We start from the raw sequence: 25,470 nt of genomic DNA, 5'->3' as shown, positions 1-25,470 counted from the left end.
ATTCTCAGTGATTTCTTCTGGAAATGATGGATATCTGGAGAATAAAACACTGACACCTTATGAGGGAAAACACACCTCTTTACTAGACAGAAATAGTGATGAAACGTTCTTCTTTATCTTACAGTACTATTACAACATGTCAGTAAACGTCTTCACAGACCATTTCAACGGTCAAATCAAACAAACAGCATTTAGACAGTAAAATCAAAGGCAAGTTGAGTCATTTTTATGATTTTTTTTTTTTTTTGTATCAACTGTGGAACCAAACTTGACAACTGAAGGCAAGTAAACAGTAAACAAAGGTGCTTCCATTGTCCCTCCAGCTCTTTGTGATTTACATGCTCTTGTTCATTTACATGTTGTTTACTTATGGGCAAATGACAGGTGGCATCTTTGGATGGAGTGTCAGCAGCTGCATCACTGCTAAATAATACAAGTTAGACTGAATACAGAGTCGCGTGAAGCTCCTCACAGTTTGGAGTTACAAAATAAAATGATGTTTCATGTGAGCGGGTAGACAAAAGTCATTTCACAATGCCCAAACATCTGTAGCAAAGGCAAAACTTTGCATCTGATTATCGTTTGGAAATGGAGAAACCAATTCTGTGTTTAACCCATAAAGACCCAGCGCTACTTTTGTCTCAGATTCCAAATAATTTTTTTTCTCTCTATCTAACCTTTCCTATGTAATTTATCACCATTTATTATAAGATTATCCTCTGTATTTTGCATTGTCCTGTGAAAATAAGGTATATTCCCATGGTTAATTTTCTGATCATGTAGATGTTCATAAAAGCTCAGGTTAAAGTTGAGGGTTATTATATCAAAAAGAGAAAACTGAAGAAAAAGTGACCTTTTCAGTAAAAATCTATCATTGTCCATCCACTGTCACTGATCCAACTCCATGGGTTTTACTGGTGAATCAATGTTGTAGAAGATGATGGTGTTTCCACGTTCACTACGGAGCCTCTGAACGTCCAAATGGGTCATATCTGATGACCATGAACAGATGACAAACTGTATTTTACACCAATTATTTACATGTATTGATAGGATTAATGGAACAGGTATGAAACATTTTAGATCAGTAGATGCTTTTGGATGTTTGGGTCTTTATGGGTTAAAACATTCTGCTTATTTCAGTGATGTCTTTTGTTTGCATTTGACACTAACTTCTACACAAAGAGGTTCCTCACTACATCTGTAATCAAAAAAAGTGAAGGTACTGATTAAGAGAGTTTCAGTTTCACAATATGGAATTCACAGAGTCTGTGTGCAATAAGCACACTGTCATACTCACTGTACTGTAACAGTACAGTCCATAAGTACATACAGTTCACAAATCTAAGTCAAGTCTGTGCATAGTCATATTCAGGTACACAATGGCATGCACAAACACACACTCCCACAGGCAAGTCTCCAGGCATGTCATTAAGCAGGAGAGGACTAGAGTTTCCCGTTGGCAAAGGCTCCCTCCTGGAACTGAGGGATGAAGCTCTTGAAGTATGCCCTAGGTGAGAGGGAGAGAAAGAGAGAGAAAGAGAGAGAAAGAGGGAGGGAGAGAAGGCGAGGGAATGAGAATGTGCAGTGAACAAAACATCAAACTGTGACAATAATTGTGATTCAGCTACTTCAAAGCATGTAACAAACTCTCTGGGTCAGTCCCAGTCTCAGCATGTATCAAAAAGCAGATGAAAACAGAATCTGTTTACTTGCTCCGTCTACGATTGTACATGTGATGCCTCCTTTTTGTGTCTTAAAGCTCTGGAGGAAAAGGTGGGAGACAAATCAACTAACAGCAAGAAAAAAAAAAAAAAAAATCAAAGTAGGTGTGCTAGGTTGTGCTAACGCTAAGGAGTGTCTGTGTAAAACCCTCAGTTGCAGATAAATACAGGAGTGGAAAAGAGATCATTTAAAACATGAACGCTGTTATGAACCTTCACCATACTAAGAACACTTTTCAGACAATAGAGGTCGCCTATAGATTTAACTGGATTATGTCAGTTTATGTACCGAAGGTGGGAATGAATCTGTGAATGTCAACAAACGCTCTGTGTGGTGCACAAAAGGGGTTCACTCTACCATATCATATCTAATGGCTATCATACATCATATTTATCTTTACAAATGGCCTCATATGACTTTACCTGAAACTGTTTTATGATGCTGTGCAGGCTTAGAAACCACCAGTGTTTGTTTAATAATAATATCACTGGTCTATGTACAAGCAAAATGCATCCAGAATAAATGTAGTGAAACTTTATCAGATCTGGGTCAATAATAAAGAAAAGTGTCTGTTTTCAAAACAGTTTTGGGTCAGAATGTGAAATTCTGTAGGTTAGTGAGGGAATGGGTTTTACTGTTTTACATTTTAGAAGTGATTTCAGTATTGGATTCCTCCTTGTGTAAGTTTTCTAAATCTACTATATAAATAGCATAATAGCAAAACAAACACCAATAGAACCTCAGTTTATCAGTAATAACCAGTGTTGTGCAAGTTACTTCCAAACTCTAATACACTACAGCAGTGGTTTCCAACCTTTTTTGGCTCGTGACCCCATTTTAACGTCACAAATTTCTGGCGACCCCAGACATTCAAAATGGAGACAATTTGTTTTTGATCATGTAATAGTTTGCTATACTATGTTGCAAATAAACATTAATTTTAGAGGACATTTAGTCTATATAATGTATATTATTATGGACGGTGGCAGAAAAGCCAGGTTTAGATTACTGCACAAAGTGAGAATTTTATTTTCCTTGGTCAGGATATGTACAGTCAGTCCAGCTTGGATTTACAAGGCTGACAATTAATACTGAACAAACAAGAACTCAAACTAGAAGCACTCGGAGAGCGCAGACCTCCGCCAAGGCTGATCAGTGGCCCCCCCCTGTGGGCCCCCCCACCCCCGATCACCACCAAAATTTAATCATTTCTTCCTTATCCCATTTCCAACAAACCCTGAAAATTTCATCCAAATCTGTCCATAACTTTTTGAGTTATGTTGCATACTAACGGACAGACAAACAAACAAACAAACAGACAAACAAACAAACAAACCCTGGCAAAAACATAACCTCCTTGGCGGAGGTAACTATAAATTATGAAAGAGCTGCAGCATCTGAAACCGACCACAATGAACATTTGACAGATAAACAGAACCACAGTGCCTCAGTTTCAGACTCACAGTTTGTCTTTTATGTATTGGGATTATCTCTATCAACTCACCATATATTTTTTTATTAGTAAGTTTTTTTTTTTCTCAATTACTAGAAATTTCAGGTGACCCCATTTGAATTCCAGGTGACCCCATGTGGGGTCCCGACCCCAAGATTAAAAAACACTGCATTACAGATTACAGATTACTTGTTACTGCTATTTAAAACTAATTCCTTACCTTACAATATTATTGTCTCAGAACTGTAATGCGATACATGACACCTGTATTTACTTTTGAGTTACATACAGGCTATCATCATAAATGGCACGTGCGCAGTAGAACCCCCCCCCCCCCCCCCCCCCCCCCCCCAATACAATATGCATAAATTTGGGCCCCAAAGTACATGTGGGTGAATGGCTCAGTAAGTAACACTATGGTCTAAGATGTTCGAATCCCAGCAGGAACACTTGCATTTTTTTCAACATTTTACATGTTTAAACAGGGGGCACGGAGCTGAGGACACCGGTAGATAAATCCACAGTCAATAAAGAATTCTAACTAGTCATAGAAACGTTAGCTTACCTTGTCATTGTTGATCACAGGGATCATGCTAACTAGCTTCTGTAAAGCAGGGTTAGGGTTAGCAATGAACATACGTCCATGTGGACAGTGGACGGTCTTCTGCCGTCTTCACCCACTGGCTGAACACCAACAGGACATAGAACTTTACAGACACATTTTTGATTCCTTCTTGCAATCTTGCTGTTTTTTTGTTTTTTGTCCATTTGAGCAATTAAATTATGGGCGAAAAGTGTGTTGTAATGCCTTACACTACTGCGTTATGGCAAAATGTAATCTGTTACTGTAATGCATTACTTTTGTAACGTGTTACTCTCAACACTGGTAATAATTTATCATATATCATATAAACATTTGTGAACTAGCATTTTTGTCAGTTGTTTTCCAATTCATCTTATCAAACTTTGTGAAATTTAGCACATTTTATCTTTGAAGCAGATAATTTAGGAAGATTTTTGATAGTTTTCCATCAACCTCAATGCCGTAAATGGAAAAAAAAATGGGAAGAATGCTCTTATTTCCAAACAAAATCAAAGCGGTAGCTGCTTCAAGGTACACCGGTCAGGTAAATATAGACATTTTTCTTCAGACATTAAGATTCTTTTCTATAAAACACAGTCATATGACAAAAATCCCAGCACACCTTGACATGTGACAGCTGTGTTAGAGAAAAATAAACTCTGGAAAAACAAGAAAAGCTGCACATATATGTTTCTGTGCATTTGACCTTCATCAAACATGCCTCTTGTTGTTTCCAGTTGTAACACTGTGTCAAAAAAGCCCCTTTAAATCAACAAAACATGAAAAGCTTCAGTGAGCTGGTCTGTACTTTTTACAGCCACTATTTTATTTTTTTCCGGTCTGTCCATTAATTTGTTCCGAACTCAAATATCCGAGTGGACTGTTGTAAAATCTTTCTGTGAATATTCACGACTCCTTGATGATGAATCTTACGACTGACTCTTTTGACTCTTGTGGGTTCTACTCACTTGGCCCTCTTTGCCATCTCGTTGCCATCCCAGCGTGGGCTGTACGGGTACGTCTTCTGCACCTGAGAGTAGAGCTGACCGCTGTTGGTGAAGTGGTACACTGACTGGAAGGTGAGGGTGGGCTGGTCCCTGGGGAAGTACAGCGGGAGGTCCACTACACAGAGAGATGGAAATGTGTAAAAAAACAAGTGGAAAAGTAAGTGGAGCTGACTGATACTCCCACCTGATCACACAACACTTAACCCTCATGTTCACTCATACCCTGCCTACCCAGGGATGAATTTTGAGTCTTAACATTCAAAACGTTCCAAAAATTTGTTAAAAAAAAAAGAAAAAACTGAGAGAAAGGCACAAGTAAAGAACATGCGCGTCAAATTTAAAAAGAATCGGGTGAATAGTGCCAGAGTTCTTGCTCTTTATCCAAGTAACCCCCCCCCCCCCCCCCATGACCTTGACTTTATGTACTTTTATACTTGTGTGCCAACTTTTTTGGTTGAGATTGTACCAGTTGTGTGTAGTAGAAAAGTTCATTTTAATAAATGCATGAATGAATGAATGCATAATTCTCAGTAAATTAGAACTAAAACCGATTAATCGACTCAAAGTGATCCAAAAAAATCATTCAGCTACAATTCTCCTGAATCAAAGCTTTGTTTCCTTCATTTCTCTGCTGTTAAACATTGGTTCCACTGTTGTGTTTCACACGGACACTTATTGTGACGCACAAAGAAGCTTCAATTCAGGAAAACTGCAATAGAATATTTCCCTTCAATCAGTTCACGGCGATTAATCGAATTGGGACTTTTTGCATTGAGTTCAAGCACCTAGTCGATTAATTGGTTGCAGCTCTACAGTAAATTATGTTTTACTGACAAACATTCTGAAAACCTATGAAAATCACAAAAGTGCATGCATATCACACAAACACATTTCACTAGAATCATTCTAGTACCAGCCAGTTAGTGAAATCAGATCACTATAGAAGTTTTTTTATATGCTTTCATCGTGTATTTCTTATCTTACAAGATTATGTGCCTTTGTCCATACTCTAAAACTGAACTACGAGAGAAACGTTTCTCCATACTTTATTAAGACTTTCACACAAAATTCCAGACTTTTCAAGGTCTGGAAAACAGCGTTTCAAAATTCCATACTTTTTAATACTTTCAAGACCTGTACAAGCACCCTGAGTGTCCAAAAAATTGGTTGGACAAAAATTTCAGGTGGACAGACAGAATTCCAGGTGTATCAATGTGGGTGAGGGTATAAAACAATACAAGCCCCAGTGTGCATGAACAGGTGTGCGTGTGTGTGTTGTGTCCTACCGTGCACTAGGAAGCAGAAGTCTTTCCACATGAGCAGAAGGGTGAGTTTTGTGAATCCCTCGGCGTCATACTCCACCACGCCCCTGCAGTACAAATGCACACAGGTTTTTCCATACACTCACCTAATCCAACAGTTCACGACATGGAGTGAACCCACAAAAACACCTGTTAAGTTCATCTATCCTCACTGGTTCTAGTTCTGAGTTTTTGAGCTTTTGCCAGTTAGTATGTGCATTTTATACCTCAGCTACACTTATTAAGTGATGGGTGAATAATATAACCTATTTAAGATCCTTATATACTGGATATTTCATCTAGAAAAAGAAAAAAAAAGATGTGGTTTTTCAGAATACTAGATTTTGTGGCAGTCCATTTTTAATGCAGAACCAAATAACTTGTAGACATAACTATATTAATCCAAATGCGAGGACATTTATTTTCAATATATTCATGTTGGAGTAGAGCTTTAGGATTTTGGGAGGTGTCGTGGACTTAGCTGACTTACGTTCCGAAGTGGCTGAGGAATGCAGCGATGTACTCTCTTCTTTTGTGGTAGCCTTGGATGACGTACTGCACCTGCAGAAAACCAAACCAACGGCAGAGCAGAGACAGTGGACAGACGATGTTAAAGGACACTCACTAAAAACAACAGTAAGACACTTGTGTGGGATTAATAGAGAAGGGACCAAATCAAACAGACTAGGTTAGTATTAAAGACACTGGGTTTGTCAACAAGACTTCCCTGAATTAACAGGCTGTGAGATACCAAAGGTCTTCAACCTGTGACACATATGACCTCATTTTAGAAAAATTATGAAATACATACATTTGAATTAAAAAAAAAAAAAAAAAAAAAAACAGTAGCTGACGGGAGATAATTTTTTTTCAGTTGTGCCTCTGTTTACACATGTTTGTCTATGACTCAGTGGATTGTATCTCTGAACTCACCTGATACACGTCACAACACTAGAACGACTATTACCTCAACACATTTAACCACCATCTTTGAGAATGAGGTGACAGAATATTAAAACTACAAGTCTGGTCATGTTGAAGCAGCAGAGAAACCTTGAGTGACTCTGAAGATGTCACCCCCATGACTTCTGAATGTGTAATATTTATGTTTACATATCAGTCAATGGTGAGAGACAAGTCATTTTTTTGGTCCTGTTAGAATCATGTTATGCATCATTTACACATATGATGTTTGTGAATTTATAGAATCAGTGTTGAAGTCAAGAAATTCACAGTTTGTGGTGAAACAGTTGTACTATCAGACTGAAAATATGTAAATATAACAACTATACATCCAAAGTCACTGTAACTGTCTCAATCATTATTTATTTTTATTTTATTGGTTTATTTAATGGGGACCATGCACATTTATGAACACTGCTGTATAAAAAAACCACATCTATGTAAATATGCTAGAATCAGTAAAAATAGCTACTTTCCATCTGCAGTCCCTAGGCAGGTGACAGAAACAAGACATAATCATCATGATCTGTTCAGAATCATTGAAGACATCTCTACATGACCAGACAATAATAATTTACACCTCTTCTAATACTTTTACTTTTTTAAGCTAAATTCTACCAATGTCATTTGCAGTTGGTGACATGTATCATGTGCAATGATCCACTGAACTATTTAGAACAAAACCAGATGCTTCTTTCCTATCTCTGTCACAAACTATAACTTTCTTGAACTGTAAAATGATCTTTAAAAAAAACAAACATTATAGATATTACTCCAATGGTGGCACAAATCAAACAGGAGACAATTATTTTTCTCTTGTATTTCACCTCTGTTCATTTTTTTCTGAAGTTAGATCCCACAGGTTGCATCAGAAGGCATGTGATTTCAGCTCTCTATTGAGACGACTCATTTATTCATTCAACAAATGCTGTCATTTCCTACTCTCTACAAACTACAGAGGCTCAGGTGTGTATGTTTATAGTGTCTGTTAACCCCCTACGCACACTGCAGAATATGATCAATTTTATTTGAATCACTATGAAGTATCCTGCCATTACTGATTAGACTGATAGCAACAGCATTCGCCCAAATCCTCTGTCAAAAAACAATGTCCCTGTATCTCACTGGCATTTTCTATCCAGAATCCTCTTACTATATAATGCGCATTCTGTGTCCGGTGTCTGTCCGATCGATGTTGCAGCACGGGAGGGCGTTTGTACGGATTTTCCTCAGCCTTCACAGGCCCGATCGCCGCCAAACTCACCAAATGAATAGAAACATTACCTGACTATCTACTAGGCACAATTTTATGTCCGTATTCAAATGTTGTGAGGTATACTGGGCAATTTTAGCCTCTCGTGCTGTCATACAATGGCACCACAGGGTACAATGCCGCTAGTCAATAATAACTTGAATTTGCGAGTTTGTCAGGTTCTGCCTCTGTGTTACAGTCCTGTGGTCTTGATGCAGGAGATCAATCTCCCACTAGAAGTGGGTGGTACTTTCACTGCAGGATAACTCCACTAATTAAATGAAAGTCCATATATGACTTCGTATCAGTGCTCAATAGTAAATATATTGATATCTGTAACCATTTACATGTTAAAAGCCAACAAAATATGGACCTACATAAGTAAAGGCACATTTTTAATTCATTCATTCATTTCTGAACCTGCTTTATCCTCACTAGGGTCACGGGGGTCGCTGTAGCCTATCCCAGCTACTTATGGGTGAAGGCGGGGTACACCCTGGACATGTCACCAGTTCAACACAGGGCTGAACATATAGAGACAAACAATCACTCTCACATTCACACCTATGGACAATTTAGATTAACCGATTAACCTATCAGTGCATGTCTTTGGATGGTGGGAGGAAGCCGGAGTACCCGGAGAGAACCCACGCAGACATGGGGTGAACATGCGAACTCCACACAGAAAAGTCCCACCCCCATCGACTAGTGTTGGAATCGAACCCAGGACCTTCTAACTGTGAGGTATGAGTGCTATCCACTGCACCACCGTGTCGCAAATTTTTAATTTAAAAAAAAATTCATAAAAATGCAAAAATCCAAATTTCTCAAAACTGTGAACAAAATTTGTAGACATTGTCCCAAGGACGATGCATAAAAAAGTTGAAATGAATCCAACCAGTAGTTTCATTAGAGAAGACATTTGAAGAAATTGCTAACGAAGACAACGACAAAGACGACACCGGACACAGCGCCTCCACAACAGCTCGCCTGGTGAGATAAACATGGACACTGATTTTATTCTTTTCAGTCACATCAAGTCTCATGCCCCTGGGCACCTGTCTGGGCCACATGACCTCAGGGTCTCTCTTGCCTTGAATCAGGCCTCTGTGGCGAAGCTACGTGCAGCCTGAGAAGAAACTGCACGTGCATTGAACAAATTCACAGCGAACCTACCCAGAATGTAAACAATGCCACTGCAAGGAAAGACATTAAGGGAGGTGAACGTTTAATGGCTGCTTTCAGTCTGTAAAACCTGATGGTTCAGGGTACAAAAGTAGTATTACAAGCACTCTTTGTATGGGCGAATTTAAATGTCACAGAAGTACAAAGTCTTTAGCTTACCACTTGACAGCCAAATAAGCTGGTTTTAAAAGCTCTGCCACAGAGTCTGTCAAATGTAACCAGGAGAGTGTGTATGTGGAAGGTATTGTGTTAATCTTAATGTAATTTCTCTGACTACTTTTAATAAGGAGCCACCGCATTATGCTTTTTTTTTTTTTTTTCTAACTAAAATCTTGCAAAAAATGTGCCAAACATTTCAATCAACTCGTGAGTTAAATGCAAACTGTACATTCAACACAGAAAAAGGAGAAAAGTAGTACCTGATGTTATCAACACTGCTACGATCTTCTGTACTTTTCTTACTAAAATATCAGTATTTGCAGAAATAGACGACATGTCAATTTGCAGCACAGGCTCAGTCTCTTCCAAACACCTGACCGGAGTGTCTTTAGTACACGTTGACAGATGTGATTAAGGATTATTTGGAAGTCAGAAGAGGAGAAGCTCAGGGCTCTGTGGGCTGCTGAGCATCCAGGCAGGTGAGAAGGCCTGCAGTCAGACATCCAGCCATGAAGGTGACTGGCTCCATTCACCTGGCAAAGACCAACCCTCCGCTGGATGCAGACTACTTTGTTGTGCTTGTAAATTTGAAGCGGTGTTTTTGATCGACTTAGGAAAAGGTCAAACAGTCACATCCCGATGATTTGAATTTCTTCTGATTATTTTATATAATAATCATTATTGTCTCTGTTCGTCTGTATAAAGACAGTTGGTGAAATTAACAGAAATAACATTATCACCATTTGACTGACCATCTTTAAGTGACATCAACTCATTACGTCCCATTCCTTTGCTTGTAGGACTTTAATGTACAAATAGAGCTGTAGATATTTATTGTTTTGTAAATTAATCCAGTATTTCAGTATATACTTTAGTCTCATCATATCTGCTCAGTTTGCATTTTTATTATGGTCCTTTTTAGCTGTAGTACATGGTTTATAACCCCACCCCCCAAAGGAGAGGCAAGGGGTAGTGTTTTTGGTTCGGTTTGTTTGTTTGTTTGTTTATTAACACTCTAGAAGTGAAACCATTGGTTAAATTCATACCAAATTGACTTTATAGATTGCCAGTGACCCAGAATAGATCTGATTACATTTTGGGAACAGTAGGTCAAAGTTTAAACTTTTTATGAATTTTTAAAATCTTTTTTTTCCCCATTTACTTATAATGGATGACATTTCACAAGTCTGCAGCCGCAAAACTATTGGTTGAATTCATACCAAATTTGGTTTATAGATTAACCAGAATAGATGTGGTTACATTTTGGGAAAAGTAGGTCAAAGTTAAAAATTTTTTGAATTTTTTAAAAATCATTTTTCCTTTGCCATTTACTTACAATGGGGAAAATTTCAAATGTCTATAAAAACATCAATTTTGTTTCAATTTACTTCAAACTTGGCACATCTATACAGGTAATTGGTATGCTGACATCAGCACATGCATAGACATGATGACATCAGCTGGATCGATGCCAAAATAAGTTACAATCGTGCGAGGGCCAAGGTGTACCTGGCACCACCTGTTTTATGGTGTATTTCAGTAGTGTGGTTATGTGAACTTCTATTAACAAAAATATGTATTTTATGTAATATGTAATTTCATGTTTTAAAATTTTATGCAAATAAACATCCATTCTTCATAGATTTTATGAGCAGAATTATTAGAATTAAACTACAGTGGTGGCTTAGACTGAACAGAATAGACAATAATATTATTTATAGCCTTATTGATCAATTTTGGTTTTGCCGTATTTATTTCTTTTCATAACTAGAAAAGTTTAATTTAAGTGAAATAAAGCAATAGTGTGTTATATATAAAACATAAACCACCTATGGAGTACTGTTGCAGACACCCATTTGACCAAGTTACATGATCTCCACTCCTGTCTCCAATTAAATTTTTGTCATACGTTTATTTTTTCATTACTAGAAAACTTTTCATTCACCACACCTTCATCTATGGTGGCATGAAATATGTCAGCCCCTCGAGTCACTGTTTAGTCCGTCTTTTTAAAGGGATATTAACGTAGTAGGTACTGCATCTCAAGACTAGACACGACCTGCTACTGAATACTAAAATTGATGAGTCATTGTCAAATAATAAAAACACAAGTGCGCCAATTTCACAGCCAGAGCTGATTAGACACTGGTTGTTCGGTTGAGCATATTTAGGGTATGATGTGAGGCGAGCCCTACACTCACAATAGCTGCAGGCTCATCCAAAGGACATGCAAATTTTATTCTTGGAAGTCTAGTCCTAGGTAAAGGTCCAAGTACAATGAAACATGGAATATATAGGTTTTTCAGAAACGGTGCATGAAATTAAATATCATCAGTCCCACCGTAAATGAAGTATCAGAAAGCACTACCCATGAGCAGGGACTTCTCTGGGGGTAAAATAAAGACTGTGAACCTAAATTGCAACTATGGTCACTGGTGCAAATGAAATTGTACTGTATGTCAGGTTTATTAAGCTATTATTTGCAACTTACTAACAACCAGTGTACAACATAAATGATATACTTTGGCCTTTGGTTGATAACTTCATATTAAACCCATCAGGTCTGCCTATGTGGAGGTAATGGATGTTAGTAAAATAATCTTTTAGACAGGATTAATAAAGAAGAAGTGGAAGCCAAATGAACAACTTGGTAAGATTAAGATTAGCTCCTCAAACTGCTTAGTACGACGGTGTATTAGGGCCACAAAAGAAAATAAAAAGGCTTGTCACTATGAGAATAAAGTCATATTATTTCGAGAAAAAAGTCATAATATAATGACAATAAAATCATAGTTTTAAAAAACTCATTATTTAATGAAAATAATGTCATACTTTACTTAGATTAAAGTCGTAATATTTCAAGAATAAAGCCATAATATTATGAGAATACAAAGAGGTGGGAAAAATATCATAATTTCCGAGAATAAAATCATACCCACTTGTCGCATAATGGAGAATTTGAAACATTTTGTGAGGTTTTAGTTTCATTTGGGGTTCGTCTGGTCCAACAGAAGTGAAAGTTGCTGCTTGTAACCGGAAATTGTAAAATTTATTTTCAAAATAATACAACTAGGGATGTAACAATATGAAAATTTCATATCATGGTTATTGTGACCAAAATTATCACGGTTATCATTATTATCACGGTATTGTTAAAATGTGCTCAAAATGTTCAAAAAGTACTTATACACAACCTGAAATAATTTAACCAAGTTGTATTTTGAAAAAAAAAAAAAAATAGGCATAATGTACTTTCTGTTGGCAGAAGCATTCAAATATTAACACGTAAACATCAAACATACACACGCGCATTAAAGATGGCACCTTATAGCCATTGTTTGACCATTTTCCATATCAAGTTTTTTTTAGTTTCTTTTTCATAGATAGATAGATAGATAGATAGAAAGTCTCTCTCTCTTTCAAAGTGCGGTAATCAAACATTGTTATCATGATAATTACAATTTAAACGGTAATACTAACCATCGGGAATTTTACCGCGGTTTATCGTTATACTGGTAATCGTTACATCCCTAATTACAAATTGAATCCCATAAAAGTACAACATTATTTTCGTTAAATTAGTTTTTTTAAAACTACAGCTTTATTCTCATTATATTATGACTTTATACTCAAAATATTATGACATTATTCCCGTAGTGACAAGTGTTTTAATTTTCTTATGTGGCCCTAATACGCTGTCGTAGCTTAGATACAAAAAAAGGATTGAAAAAAAAAAAAAACAACCAACTGAAGAGACTGAGATTATCACCTGTATTAAACTGTGGAAGATGTGAAATAGTGCCGTGCCTCTGTTAAGCAGAGTGTTAGTCCACATAAACATGCCACTATACATAAAGGCATATATCATAGTAAAGGCTCACAGCTCTACGTTTTTCCTCCAACATCATCTGAAATGAAACAGTCGCCTGAAGAAAAAGCATAGGTGTTATATCACACAGAAAATCACTTATCAAATGTGTGAGGTGGCAGTAACGATTATCTAATAACATTGTTATCTGTCTGATTCATCCGAGTTTATTAATTATGCTAATTAGAGTGGCGCAACATGTTGCAACGTTGGGGGAGAATTTCAGCACAGACATTAGTTCTGACGCTTGGAGAAATTACAATCAGTTGCTGCAAATAGTCAGAGGGTAAAGTTTGTAGCCTGACAATGATTAACCTCATATGTTTAATCTGAATATTTTCTTATATGCAAATGAAGTCATACTTTGTTTTCATGTATATGTATTAGTTTTCAGATTTTCTTGAAAATCAGTGTTATTTCTAGGCACTAAAGTAGGATTATTTTGTTTGTTTTGTTGCATATTCGATATAAACTAAACTGAACTCTTTCCCCCTGCAGCACAAAAGAACATATTACTCCCACTGTCTAGTAAAATCTCACATGTAATATTTGCTGTTACTCACTATTCGTTCCAGCCTTTTGCAGTCAAACATCTTTTTGAATGATGAGGTTCATTTGGGGACTAAGTACACCATGAATAAAGCAGGAGACTGTATTGCTTTACCCAAAGCTACTGCATGGTTGTGATTACTCATCAACCATGGCTGAATGATGCCGTTTGTGAAAAAGGAAAAGTAGTAATCTCTGATACACACGGCGGTGTATGTGTGACGGGCCTCAGTGCAGTAAAAGCTCTTAAACACAGACACACACTGTGACTCACCCTCCTGTTCAATTATGTTTACATGGGACAGTGGAGGAGGCTCTGGAGCTCTGTGAGAAGCTGCAAGGCCACATAATCAATAGGCTGTTTATTTAGTTACACTGTGCGTAAGTGTGTCTGTGTCTGTGTCTGTGTGTGTGTGTGTGTGTGTGTTATAAGGGAACTGCGGATCGCTAAACTTTCACACCCATACTGGGAGAGGATTTCCCGCCCCCACTGTCACTGTGATCTGTAGCCAAGGCGTTCTATTGGCTGCCTGAAGGTCTGAGTGATGCAACACAGGTGATGTTGCTCTGCAGGTATTCAAACTTGCCCACACCCATGACTCCTTCGCCCGCTCATCCATTCATTGTGTTTGTACATGTGTCAGTGGGGAGTGTGATGCAACAACGCCGGAAGTGCATCCTGATGTGTGATTAAGAAATGTCTTCTCTCTAGTCTCTCACATACACATTCACACCACCCCCAGAGTTTCAGAACATAAAGACTGACTGATCTTATAGGCTTTTTTAAATGTATATCTACAGAGTAAGCATGTAGGTTCATTATGTAGTAGGAAAAAACTACAATATGTACATTAAAATACAAAATAATTTGATGAAAACGTTAATGACATGTAACCACACACACAAAACTGGGCCTCAGCCAGAGGAAAGCCATGAAATTACAGCCACTACAGTATTGTCATGTATCTAATAAAGCAACATAAATATGTATGAAGCATCATGACTCATGTTCAAGTTTGTCGTCTTCTCAGTTTCCGTGAAACTAATAGGCTATTGCTCATGTGTTCATTTAGCGTGGAAGAGTCACTGTGGACTAATTTACTGATTTGTTTTGTTCAGTGATGTTTGTGTTGATGCGGGTTTAAAATCATCGCCTCTGACAGAAAGTTTCCCCACGTGAATGTGAAAGATATTCAGCCTCAAAACATGACTTGTGGGAAACTGCCTGCGTTAGTGTCTGCCCTTGACAGGATGGGAAAAAGCACTTTTGGTTTATAAATCACCAAACCTGCACCTAATGATTCCTTACAATGGAATCTGATAACATATGACATTTAATAAAAATATGTTCTATTCAATTGTAGGAGTAGAATTTGTGCAGCACACTGGTACCTGGTTGGTTATAACACAATAATACTATCTATCTATCTATCTATCTATCTATCTATCTATCTATCTATCTATCTATCTATCTATCTATCTATCTATCTATCTATCTATCTATCTATCTATCTATCTATCTATCTATCTATCTATCTATCTATCTATCTATCTATCTACCTATCTATCTACCTATCTATCTATCTATACATCTATACATCTATCCATACATCTATCCATACATATATGGTCAAAGATGATTACTGATGTGTATAGATAACAATAAAAAGAGTAATGTCTCTGAAAACAAATTACAATTCTACCCAAATTACCTTCTAATACTGCTTAATATTGTTAACATCCTTCATAGATATACATACTGCTACATACTGTTAATACTGTAAATTTGTGTCTATTCATATTGTGTCTATTTTTTAAAAGATTTTATTCTACTAAGCTCTATTCTTATCTTACTTTTGTCAAATTTAATACTCTACTTTCTTATCTTATTTATAGCTTTTGTAACTTTATACTCGCTCTATCCTTGTTTTCTGAAGTATTAGTGTTTTATTAATATTGCAGTAGTACTCCTAATTTCATTAAACACACAATGACAATAAAGGCTATTCTATTCTATTCTATTCTATTCTATTCTATTCTATTCTATTCTATTCTATTCTATTCTATTCTTCAATGTATCTCAGCAGCTTCATTTGCATAATCACAGTAAAGACTAAAATCAAAAAGGTAACAGACGAGGATAGATGTTTTTTTTTTTTTAAACAAAATGTTACTGACATGCAGTGAAGTTTCTCTCTTTTCATCTCATTAAATTTGCCGTGGCCTAAACATACATTCTGTCAGAGATTCTGCTCCATATTTCTGCCCCTGTGTAACTTTGTTGAATCATGGAGCCCTGTATTTCCATTTTGACCGTAACAGTTTGTATTCATTGTTCAGGTCAGGTTTGGGGTCAGAAACAAAGCCTTAATATGTTAATAAACTAGTCTGATTCATAGAGTTTCTCAAGTGGTCGGTCTTCAGTCTTTGCACAAAACTCATGATCAGACAAATACAAAACAAAGGACTTAGTTTACTTCGGTTTTAAGGTAACAGCAAAAAAAAAAAAAAAAAATTATATATATATTAAACTTAGTTTTTATTAGATTTTCTTTTTTTTTTTCAAAACAGTTCACTTAGTTCCTTTTCCTTTTTCTCAGCCGTATGTGTTTCCTACAAACCTTCATAGGCAACATAGGATGGAAATGAAAGAAAACAATAACAATCACAGCAAACAAATGTCCACTTCCAAAAATAAGGTTGTTGGTATAAAACTTAGTCAGAAACAGGATGACATCACCTTGATTAACAACATGGGGTTTTGCATCACCAATAAATATTACTGCAGCAACAAAGGTAACATTGGTTCCCATCTTTTAGTAAAGGTAGTTTTCTGAAGCCTTAGTAAGAATGTGATCTGCTCCATTTGGTAAATATTTCAAACTTTTTGAACCCATGTATTATATGAGGGAGGTTCTGGTTTTATCATATTTGTATTTTTGTAGACAAATTCAAAGTGATCTTTGTGCCATAACAGATGGTCTATCACTACACCATTACACGCAAAACAACAGGAAGTTTAGTCAGATGTCAAATTAAACACAATTCTGTCCATTTTCTTTGTGCTCAAGGAAAGACAATCATTATTACCACTTAGTTCAGGGTAGCCCGACTTCACTTTATTTCATAATGACTTATTTATTGTTATTTTAAACAATAAATAAACTGTGACCATATTGTTTTTTTCTCACAGCAGCACAACACAACTTTTACAAATAAACTTAATTTTTTTAAAAAATGGATTGTAGGCAACTAATTCCTTGTCATGTGTAATGGTGATGACATACTGTGTCTCTTTAGTGAAGGATTGAAAATGCCTGCAAAGCTTGTTTTTATGAGCGATTGTTTGATTGATGCAGATGCCAGGTGTTGCCACCACCGAGCAGATTCATAATCACAATCACAGCTGAGGTATGTGGCAGTTTAAGTTTGTGTCAAATCGACCACAGCATCTGGAATAAGTGGGAGGATATAAGTGATGGTGTTAAGAGAACAAAGTGACTGCACAGGCTGTACGCAAACATGATAAGAGTCATTGTCTCCGATATTACAGAAATGTGTTTTTGTACCATTCGCCGCCGCAGTTGATACATCTCACAAACAATATCAGATATGCAGAAGCATATCCGACACGCTCAGCCTCAGTCTTCCTGCTTGGATGGCTTGACCATGTGGTCCTTCTTACCCCTGGAAAGATAAGACTACCCTCTTCACTATAAATAAAAGAAATAAACATCGACTTTTAACATTTCAAGCTTAAAAAATCTCCAAGAATGTATTAAAAGGTTTTTTTCATGGTGATCTTTGGAGATCACAAGGAGCTGTACAGACTGTAAAGCAGGCTGAGGTACATTTATGATTTGTAAGGTTGCTAGTTAAAAAAAACATGCTGTAACACGACCTCACCCAGAGTCTGATGGTAGGTCTTTTGCATATCTATCTACACTTCATCTATTCTGTTTCTACTTTGTTTTGGCTTGTAACAGTCTAGACCAGTCTATACATGAATATATGAATATTAAAGGTAACACATGTACTTTATGATGAATAACTTGACAATGATGCTGCTCGGTGGTTCCACCTGATGCAACAGCAGGTTAAAGTGTAAGAGGTCATCTGGGGTAAGAACAAAGGAATTTGTACCTTCTCTGTATGACAGTTAGTATTAGTGCAACTCCTCCCTGTTTATTACTCTGTCTTATCCCTGCTTTTCAACATACATTTGCAAACATAGGCTGTGGCCTCTGTGACTCCTGGATAGAGGTGTGTGTGTGTGTGTGTTTGGGGGGGTCGTCTGACACTGTTAGACTTAAACAACCAGAGGCATGAAGGGCAGTTGGGGACAAAAATGTTCCAGACACCCTAAGCATGCTGGTCAGAGTCCAGGTGAACATGGAGAGATGGAGGCTATCCATGTGCATTATGTGTATGCACACACACACAGACACATGTTTATGTGTAGGTGGTGTGTGTGTGTGTGGGGGGGGTAACATGGGGGATGGGCACCTCCCCCGAGGGAGAGGACATTACATCGTGTCTACAACACCGCATATCTACCTGTCAACCTGCAGAGGCCAAGGAGAGCTCAGACAGCCTATGGAGGACGGCCAGTCCGCCCACGTTGGCAGATGCCAGACACACGTGCTTGAATGCACATACACACATTAACACACAGGCAGCTTGACAAAAGACATTCCACAGTGGATCCTTCCTTTGATGCACTCAGACTTAGAAATATGCAGAAAATCAACCACATATTTTCTAAAACACAAATGCATGATTTTATTTATTTAAAAGGACATCCACACACATACTGTTTATTCAGCTGTAATGCATCAAAAGAAAAACAAAACAAAACAAAACAAAAAAAACACTTGTTACCTTGTTGGTGAGTAACTGACACACTTGGGGTACATAGTCAATTAGACATCCTCCACTGGGGAATGCTGGGATATGAAGTGCAGAGGAGCCTCCGAGCGCGCTGATGGAAATAAGAGGACAACACTTAGCCTGAAAATACACACATAGATTTATGAAAAATAACTCTGAGCATTACATACATACTATTATGTGTCTCTATAGAAAATAATAAACTACAGTAATATTTAGTAGTAATAGTTATACGTCTGTGATGGGTCTATATGTATTATGTGTTGTACATTATAGACATTCATTCCCACTCTACAACAAATCAAAATAAACACATAATCATTTAAAACCATTTAAATGACTAAAGAACATGACATTTTTCAATGCTGTTGTTTAATTGTGCCATCAGTCATCACTACCTACTCTGCTGTAAAAACTAGATCCACTGCCTGTATCAAGTTACACAATATAAGGACTTAAAAATACTTTGGTACCAGCCCACTTTGAATTCCATATGGACACTTAAATCTGTACCAAAGCCACTACATCTGAGAATAAATGCCATTAGGTTTTTTTCTCTTGAATGTCAAAGCTGGTCTAATTTGATCTGAATGGTTTGTTAAAGTTTATTTCAAAGCAGTTTTTCAGGAAATTTCTGCCTTTGACAGCTTATGATTTCAGGGGAATAAATGTGAGTTATTAAACAACATGATGCCAACATTGACTAGTCTGTTTGTAGTTGTGAAATTAGAAAATAAAGGAGTGACTCATGCCTGTGGCATCCTCATCATTCTTTTTCACTTGTTCATTTATTCTTTTGACATCCAACTGATTCAATTGTGCAGCACAGCTCCATTAGTGATTAGTTCATGCTTGTTTAATCAGGAAATCTGCTGCTGCAGCTCCCCAATGACTAACCAAGCGCAGCACTCACTCCTTTATTTTTTCTGATGTGGGGCAAAAAAAAGAGGGAATACCCTGAGGACAGGTTAAAGGTCTTAAGGAACCGCTTACTGGCTTTTAATGCTCATTTTGTGAAACATAGCTGCTTTGCGTTCACAGAGGATTTCACCTTCTATTTATATATCCTTTTCATTATAACAGTCAAAGGGCATTTAGAAATGCTGTTATGTCACATTAAAAGGCACATCGTTTATTGGTTTAAAAATGCATGATGCATGTAAAAAAACATACATCATACAACATTATGTCAAATATCTCATATCACATATGTTAAGATGCAGCCCTTGGGGCATGTTCTAGAGTTGATCAGAGGGTCTATGATGTGAAAATGATAATAATGTATCTAAAAGGTGAAATATATCAGCAGTGAGTCACAGCCCACATTCATGATCCCACCAATTCCATCTCATCAGCAGTACTTAGCTATGAGGAGAAGCTGCTGTTCCCATGATGCTGAGAATATTTTCCCTATCTTCTCATTTTTACAGAGAGTCAAACAACAACGTCCAGAGACATGTGTCATGCTCAAAGGTTGAGGGAGTATTGAGGAATAAGGTGGAGCCCAGTTTAATGTGCTCCACCTCGGTCATCACCCTAAACCACAAATGCTTACAGGAAAAATTATGTCTTAATAGAGTTCATCATAAGGTGAACAGTTACTTGACCTGGGAGGTGCATCCAGAGCTACTAGTGAGAGCAGCTCTGACTGGAAAACAGCTGGTTACTCATCACACTCTCACGTAAGTCACATACAAAAAATGATTAATCACATCTCCAGTGCATTACACTTTAAAACTAAACCTATGAATGTCTCATAAAGCATCATATATTTTATGTTAAGCATTAAGCGGGTCTAAGTTTACCCTGTTTGGAGCTGAATATTAATAAGGACTGATTCAGAAGGAAGCCAAGCAAACTGTCATGAAGCCATTTTCATTGTCAAAATCCTTTTCTCAGGAACTCCAAAGCCACCATTTACTGTAGGCTTTGTGCACATAATTAGCATTAGCATGTGCATTTCGCCGTGCACCAACAAATGGTCGATTGAAAATGGCTTACAGCAACGAGCAGAGAAGCCTTTGAAAATGAAAATCTAACTGATGCCCATCTATCCACCCACAGATCTAAGAATAGCACCGTATCATTCAGATGGAAATGCGAACAGAGGCACAAAATAGATGGTGGTGTGTTCGTCACTCATATGTGTCAATGGCAGGCCTGTGAACAAATGTGATGCATTTTGGATTTCAATGGTTTGCCTGTGGAACACTCATTCGAATGGAGTGTGATTAGACACTGGTCCCTTATGATCATATCAAACTGTTACTTGATGCTGTCCGACATACAAAACAAGTTAAACGCAAAAGCAAATTTTTCTACTTCCACCTTTAACAGACATAAAAAGCTCAACTGTGAATTGGAGATGTTCAAGAGGGATATATTTGAACCTGCAGCCCATATTTGTACAGGGTTAGAGTGCTGGTACAAGTCATTTCTGATCTCTTTACCTTCCAGTTAACTCTCTACTCATAAATCTAAATGCGGGAAAGATCCCCCCACAGAAAAACAAGCAAAGCAAACCCTCAATGACACATTTAAGGGACATTTTCTCAGATTTGGCTTCACTCCTCCAGAGCCACATTATGCATCATATAACTGTTTCCACAAGCTGACTAGCACTCACCAGCCCTCACCTTTACAGTGTATAAATGTCAGTGGAATTCCCCTTTAATGAGGCAGTGAACTAAAGTGATGTCCACACAAAACCACATCTTTTCCTATCCAATCTTTGTCTTTGTCATTTTCAAAAAAGTGCTCCGTAAACAGTCGTTTCAGGAAATATCTGCATCCATATGAAACCACTGAAAACAATATAGTACAAATGCCAGGCCTGTATGTGGCGTTGTAATGCTCTCACAAAAAACAGAGAAGACGACCTGGAGCATGTGCATAAGGCTTGCACGCTGCATACAAACCATAGACTATAGAAGAAGAACAACAACAACAACAACTCTCTGCTTTAGATCCAAGAGCATGTAGTAAATATTAGCCATGGTTGTTTGTTGTGCATTGTAATGAAAAAGTAGCCGGAGATTTTGATTCAAAATTTACAATATGCTCAATAGCTGTTTAAAGTTTAGAGAGGTGGGGCTATGACATCATCGTTTTAGAAAAGTGGTGGTGTGGTCGTACAGACGAAGATGTGAAACTGGCATTTTCACATTTATCCACTCTGGGACCCGGTTTCAAAAAGTTACAGTTTCAGTGACTGAAAATGGTGGTTTCATGTGGACAAAAGGCCTATCCAATACAAAAGTTTTGCGGATACAACCGAAACCGTCTTCGTATGGACAGGGCCTGAGAAAACACTGACCAGTTTTATAGTCATGGATGGAAAAACATAATATTGAAGTATATATTTATTTTGCCAAACTGATGTGAATGTGAACCTATTTTTGGGTTTTAATTAAATATATATTTTAATTAATTAATTATATACATATATTAAAGATTATGTATATGTCTTCTTCAGTTTAATGCGAGAGGTTTGTCAAGAACTTTGTCAAAATTTTTATTGAAAGTGTCACCAATAAGAAAAATAACCAGAAGAGCAGATTCACATGGCCTGCTGAGTCCTTAACATTACTACTACACTATTGAATGAATCCTAGTAGAAGTGTAAAGAACTATACTAACTTATAGAAAGCCAGAGCTATCTCACATTCAGTCCGGGTATAAATTATGTGAAAATCAGCTTCCTGTAGGTGGGCTCGGAATCTCGACATAATGGATTTCTACTTTCCAAGAGGCACCCTGAAGAGTCCCCGCCTCTGTCTTCATTGGTGACACTGCTCTTAACACTACCCACACACACTGGAGTCATCATGCAGACATGCTACCTAACACAACCCCTCTGAGCAATACAAGCTACTGTATGATATATTTACAGTAGACAGTGTACATGCACACATGTAAACAAACACACACACACACACACACACACACACACTCATGCTGTACAGTGACAGGGCTGCCTGTGACTTCATCAACCACAGAGATTATCCTCTGTGACTCAGGTGGATGGTGACGAAGCTCAGTTTGTTTGTGTGTGGTTTTTGTGTGTGTGTGTGTGTGTGTGTGTGAGCGGGGTGTGTATGACAGTGCAGTGACAGCGTGAGAGCAGATAAAAGCTCGGATGGAAAGAGGGGCAGGCGTGCCTCATTACCAAAATGAAAGATAAGGCAGAGAGGGAATGTTTGGAGATCGTAATGTAGTTTCAAAGCAGCGACATTTCCATTTTGATTGCCTTCTTCATGTGTCAAAAGGCTGGAGGGGCCCCGCTCTGCTTGGGTTCTGTTTGGACTAAATAATGGTCCGTTCATTGTCGGTCCGTCGGCTGCAGGAGTCAGTCACCTGTCTGTTGTAGAGTGACTCGACTGATTTCTGTTTCTAGTTATCCTTCAAACATCCTCTAAACAGCTTTATCCTTGAGAGAGTCACGAGGTGCTGGAGCCTGTCCCTGCTACCTATGGGTGAAGGGGGGGGGCTTCACCCTGGACATGTCACCAGTTCATCTCAGGGCTGACAGATAGACACAAACCACCAATCACTGTCACATTCACACCTATGGGCAATTTAACCAATTAACTTATTACTGCATGTCTTTGGATGGTGGGAGGAAGGTAGCTGGAGTACCGGACAGAACCCACGCAGACATGGGAGAACGTACAAACTCCACACAGAAAAGTCCCACCCCCGTCAGCTGTGTTGGAATTGAATCAAGGACCTTCTTCAGGGTTCATACACATGTTCAAGGTCAAATTCAAGCACTTTTCAAGCACTTTTAAGGGCCATTTTCAAATTTTTCCAGCACAGCACGTTATTGCTGGAGTACAATACATATTTACAGGAATACATATACTCATGATTATTTTCTGATTTATTTTAATATTTTATCACAATGATGCACATTGTATTATGCTATAAACTCCTAAAATTATGTTTAGAAATGAAAGAAGACCAAAGTTTTATTTAAAAAAAAAAAAAAAAAAAGCCACTTGGCGTTCTTCAGACACACTTGCATCGAGCCAAAGATTAAGATAAAAATGTACCTGGAATCTACCTGAGTGCACTCTTTTTTTACATAAAGTTTTATTTTTCAAAATGTACCACCTCTCTATAAGCAACTTCGGATTGAGTAAATATTAAAAATAAATAAATAAATCACATTACGGAGTTATAACTGCAGGCACTTTCAAGCACTTCAACTGAAACTCAAGCACTTTTCAGACCTTGTAAACACAACATTGAAATTCAAGTATTTTTAAGGATTTCAAGCACCCGTATAAACCTTGCTTCTTGCTGTGAGGCGACCACTGCACCACCGAGTCAACCAGTATTTCTATGTATTCTATTCTCTATTCTTTACTCAACTTCTTATTACCCTCTACCAACCTTTCAATCAGATGTATGATATTTAATATACGGGGTGTCCACAAAGTCTCTACAATTTAAAAAAATATTACAAAAGCAATTGAGGAGAGATGTTCAGCAGATTTTTTTCTATGTACTCAGTGGTTATCAAAGTTTTTAATCACATTGTGGGATCATGTCCAGTCGAATCATTGGTCCATTTTTCTTCAACGAGAGATCAACTACTGCAAATGTTCACCTTTGACCTTTTGAATGAACATGTGTCACCACAACTGGATGACCTTCAACCAACCATCATTTTCCAGGTAGATGGTGCACCACCACATTGGGTTCTGCATGTTGGTGGGTTCCTAAATCAAACATTTCCAGACCGGTGGACTGGAAGGGATGACTCAATCCCCTGGACACCTCGTTCACCAGATATCACTCCCCTGGATTTCTTTCTATGGAGCTATGTTAAAGATATCGTGTATCCAAAAAAGATACGGGACATCAACGACCTGAAGGAAAAGATCACTGATACCATTGACACAATTGAGGAGGCTGTGATACAACAAACATGGAAAGAAATTGAGTACTGCCTTAATGGGCTTTGTGCAACTGGTAGTGTCCATATAGAGGTGGATTAAATGAGGAAAAAAAATGTCAATATCTACTTTTCATTTTGTAATAGTTTCCACAGATTTGTCTATTCATATCCTTCTGTAATAAATTTATTTGATTGTAAAGAGACTTTATGGACACGCTGTATTTAGTGCTCATGGCCGTATAGGTTGAACATGGAAGCAATACAACAGAATGAAACATGTCACAGTTGAGTCCTGCAGGTTAGTTGTTTTATGCAGAGCAGTACAATGAAGTGAACCAAACTGTTACTGCTACATAAACTTGATCTCTGTCTTCATTTACTGCCATTTCTACTCCTCTTCATCCTCCTCAGTGAATACACCAGATTAACTCTTGCAATATGTAACAGTCTCAGGCACCAAATATTGATATGTTTTATTAAAACCCAAGGCTTGGAACCGCAGTCTGTGTGTTGGTGTTAAAGAAGCCCTAAGCTAAGACCCATATGCAGTTTTTTTGTACACCGTTTCATCTCATTTTCCAAATCCTGATATCAATACAGTGAATAAATATGCGTTTCCGTCTTTTGGCC

At 37.6% G+C, this 25,470-nt stretch overlaps 1 protein-coding gene across 2 annotated transcripts in view; it reads right to left on the bottom strand.

Moving 5' to 3' along the window:
- Positions 1–1,008: 1,008 nt before the first annotated feature.
- Positions 1,009–25,470, bottom strand: part of babam2 (BRISC and BRCA1 A complex member 2) — a 92,353-nt gene continuing 67,891 nt past the window's right edge. For both annotated transcript variants that reach the window (XM_030126661.1, XM_030126660.1), the window contains exons 8-12: positions 18,927–19,026; positions 6,560–6,630; positions 6,055–6,137; positions 4,730–4,883; positions 1,009–1,510 (exon numbers count right to left, since the gene is read on the bottom strand). In XM_030126661.1, the coding sequence (XP_029982521.1) occupies positions 1,447–1,510; positions 4,730–4,883; positions 6,055–6,137; positions 6,560–6,630; positions 18,927–19,026 (472 nt within the window). In that variant the 3' untranslated portion in view covers positions 1,009–1,446. The remainder of the gene's footprint in view (positions 1,511–4,729; positions 4,884–6,054; positions 6,138–6,559; positions 6,631–18,926; positions 19,027–25,470) is intronic.

This window comes from Sphaeramia orbicularis, chromosome 22 (genome assembly GCF_902148855.1).
Source record: "Sphaeramia orbicularis chromosome 22, fSphaOr1.1, whole genome shotgun sequence".
NCBI classification, from domain to species: domain Eukaryota; kingdom Metazoa; phylum Chordata; class Actinopteri; order Kurtiformes; family Apogonidae; genus Sphaeramia; species Sphaeramia orbicularis.
This window is presented reverse-complemented; position numbering and strand designations above follow the sequence as displayed.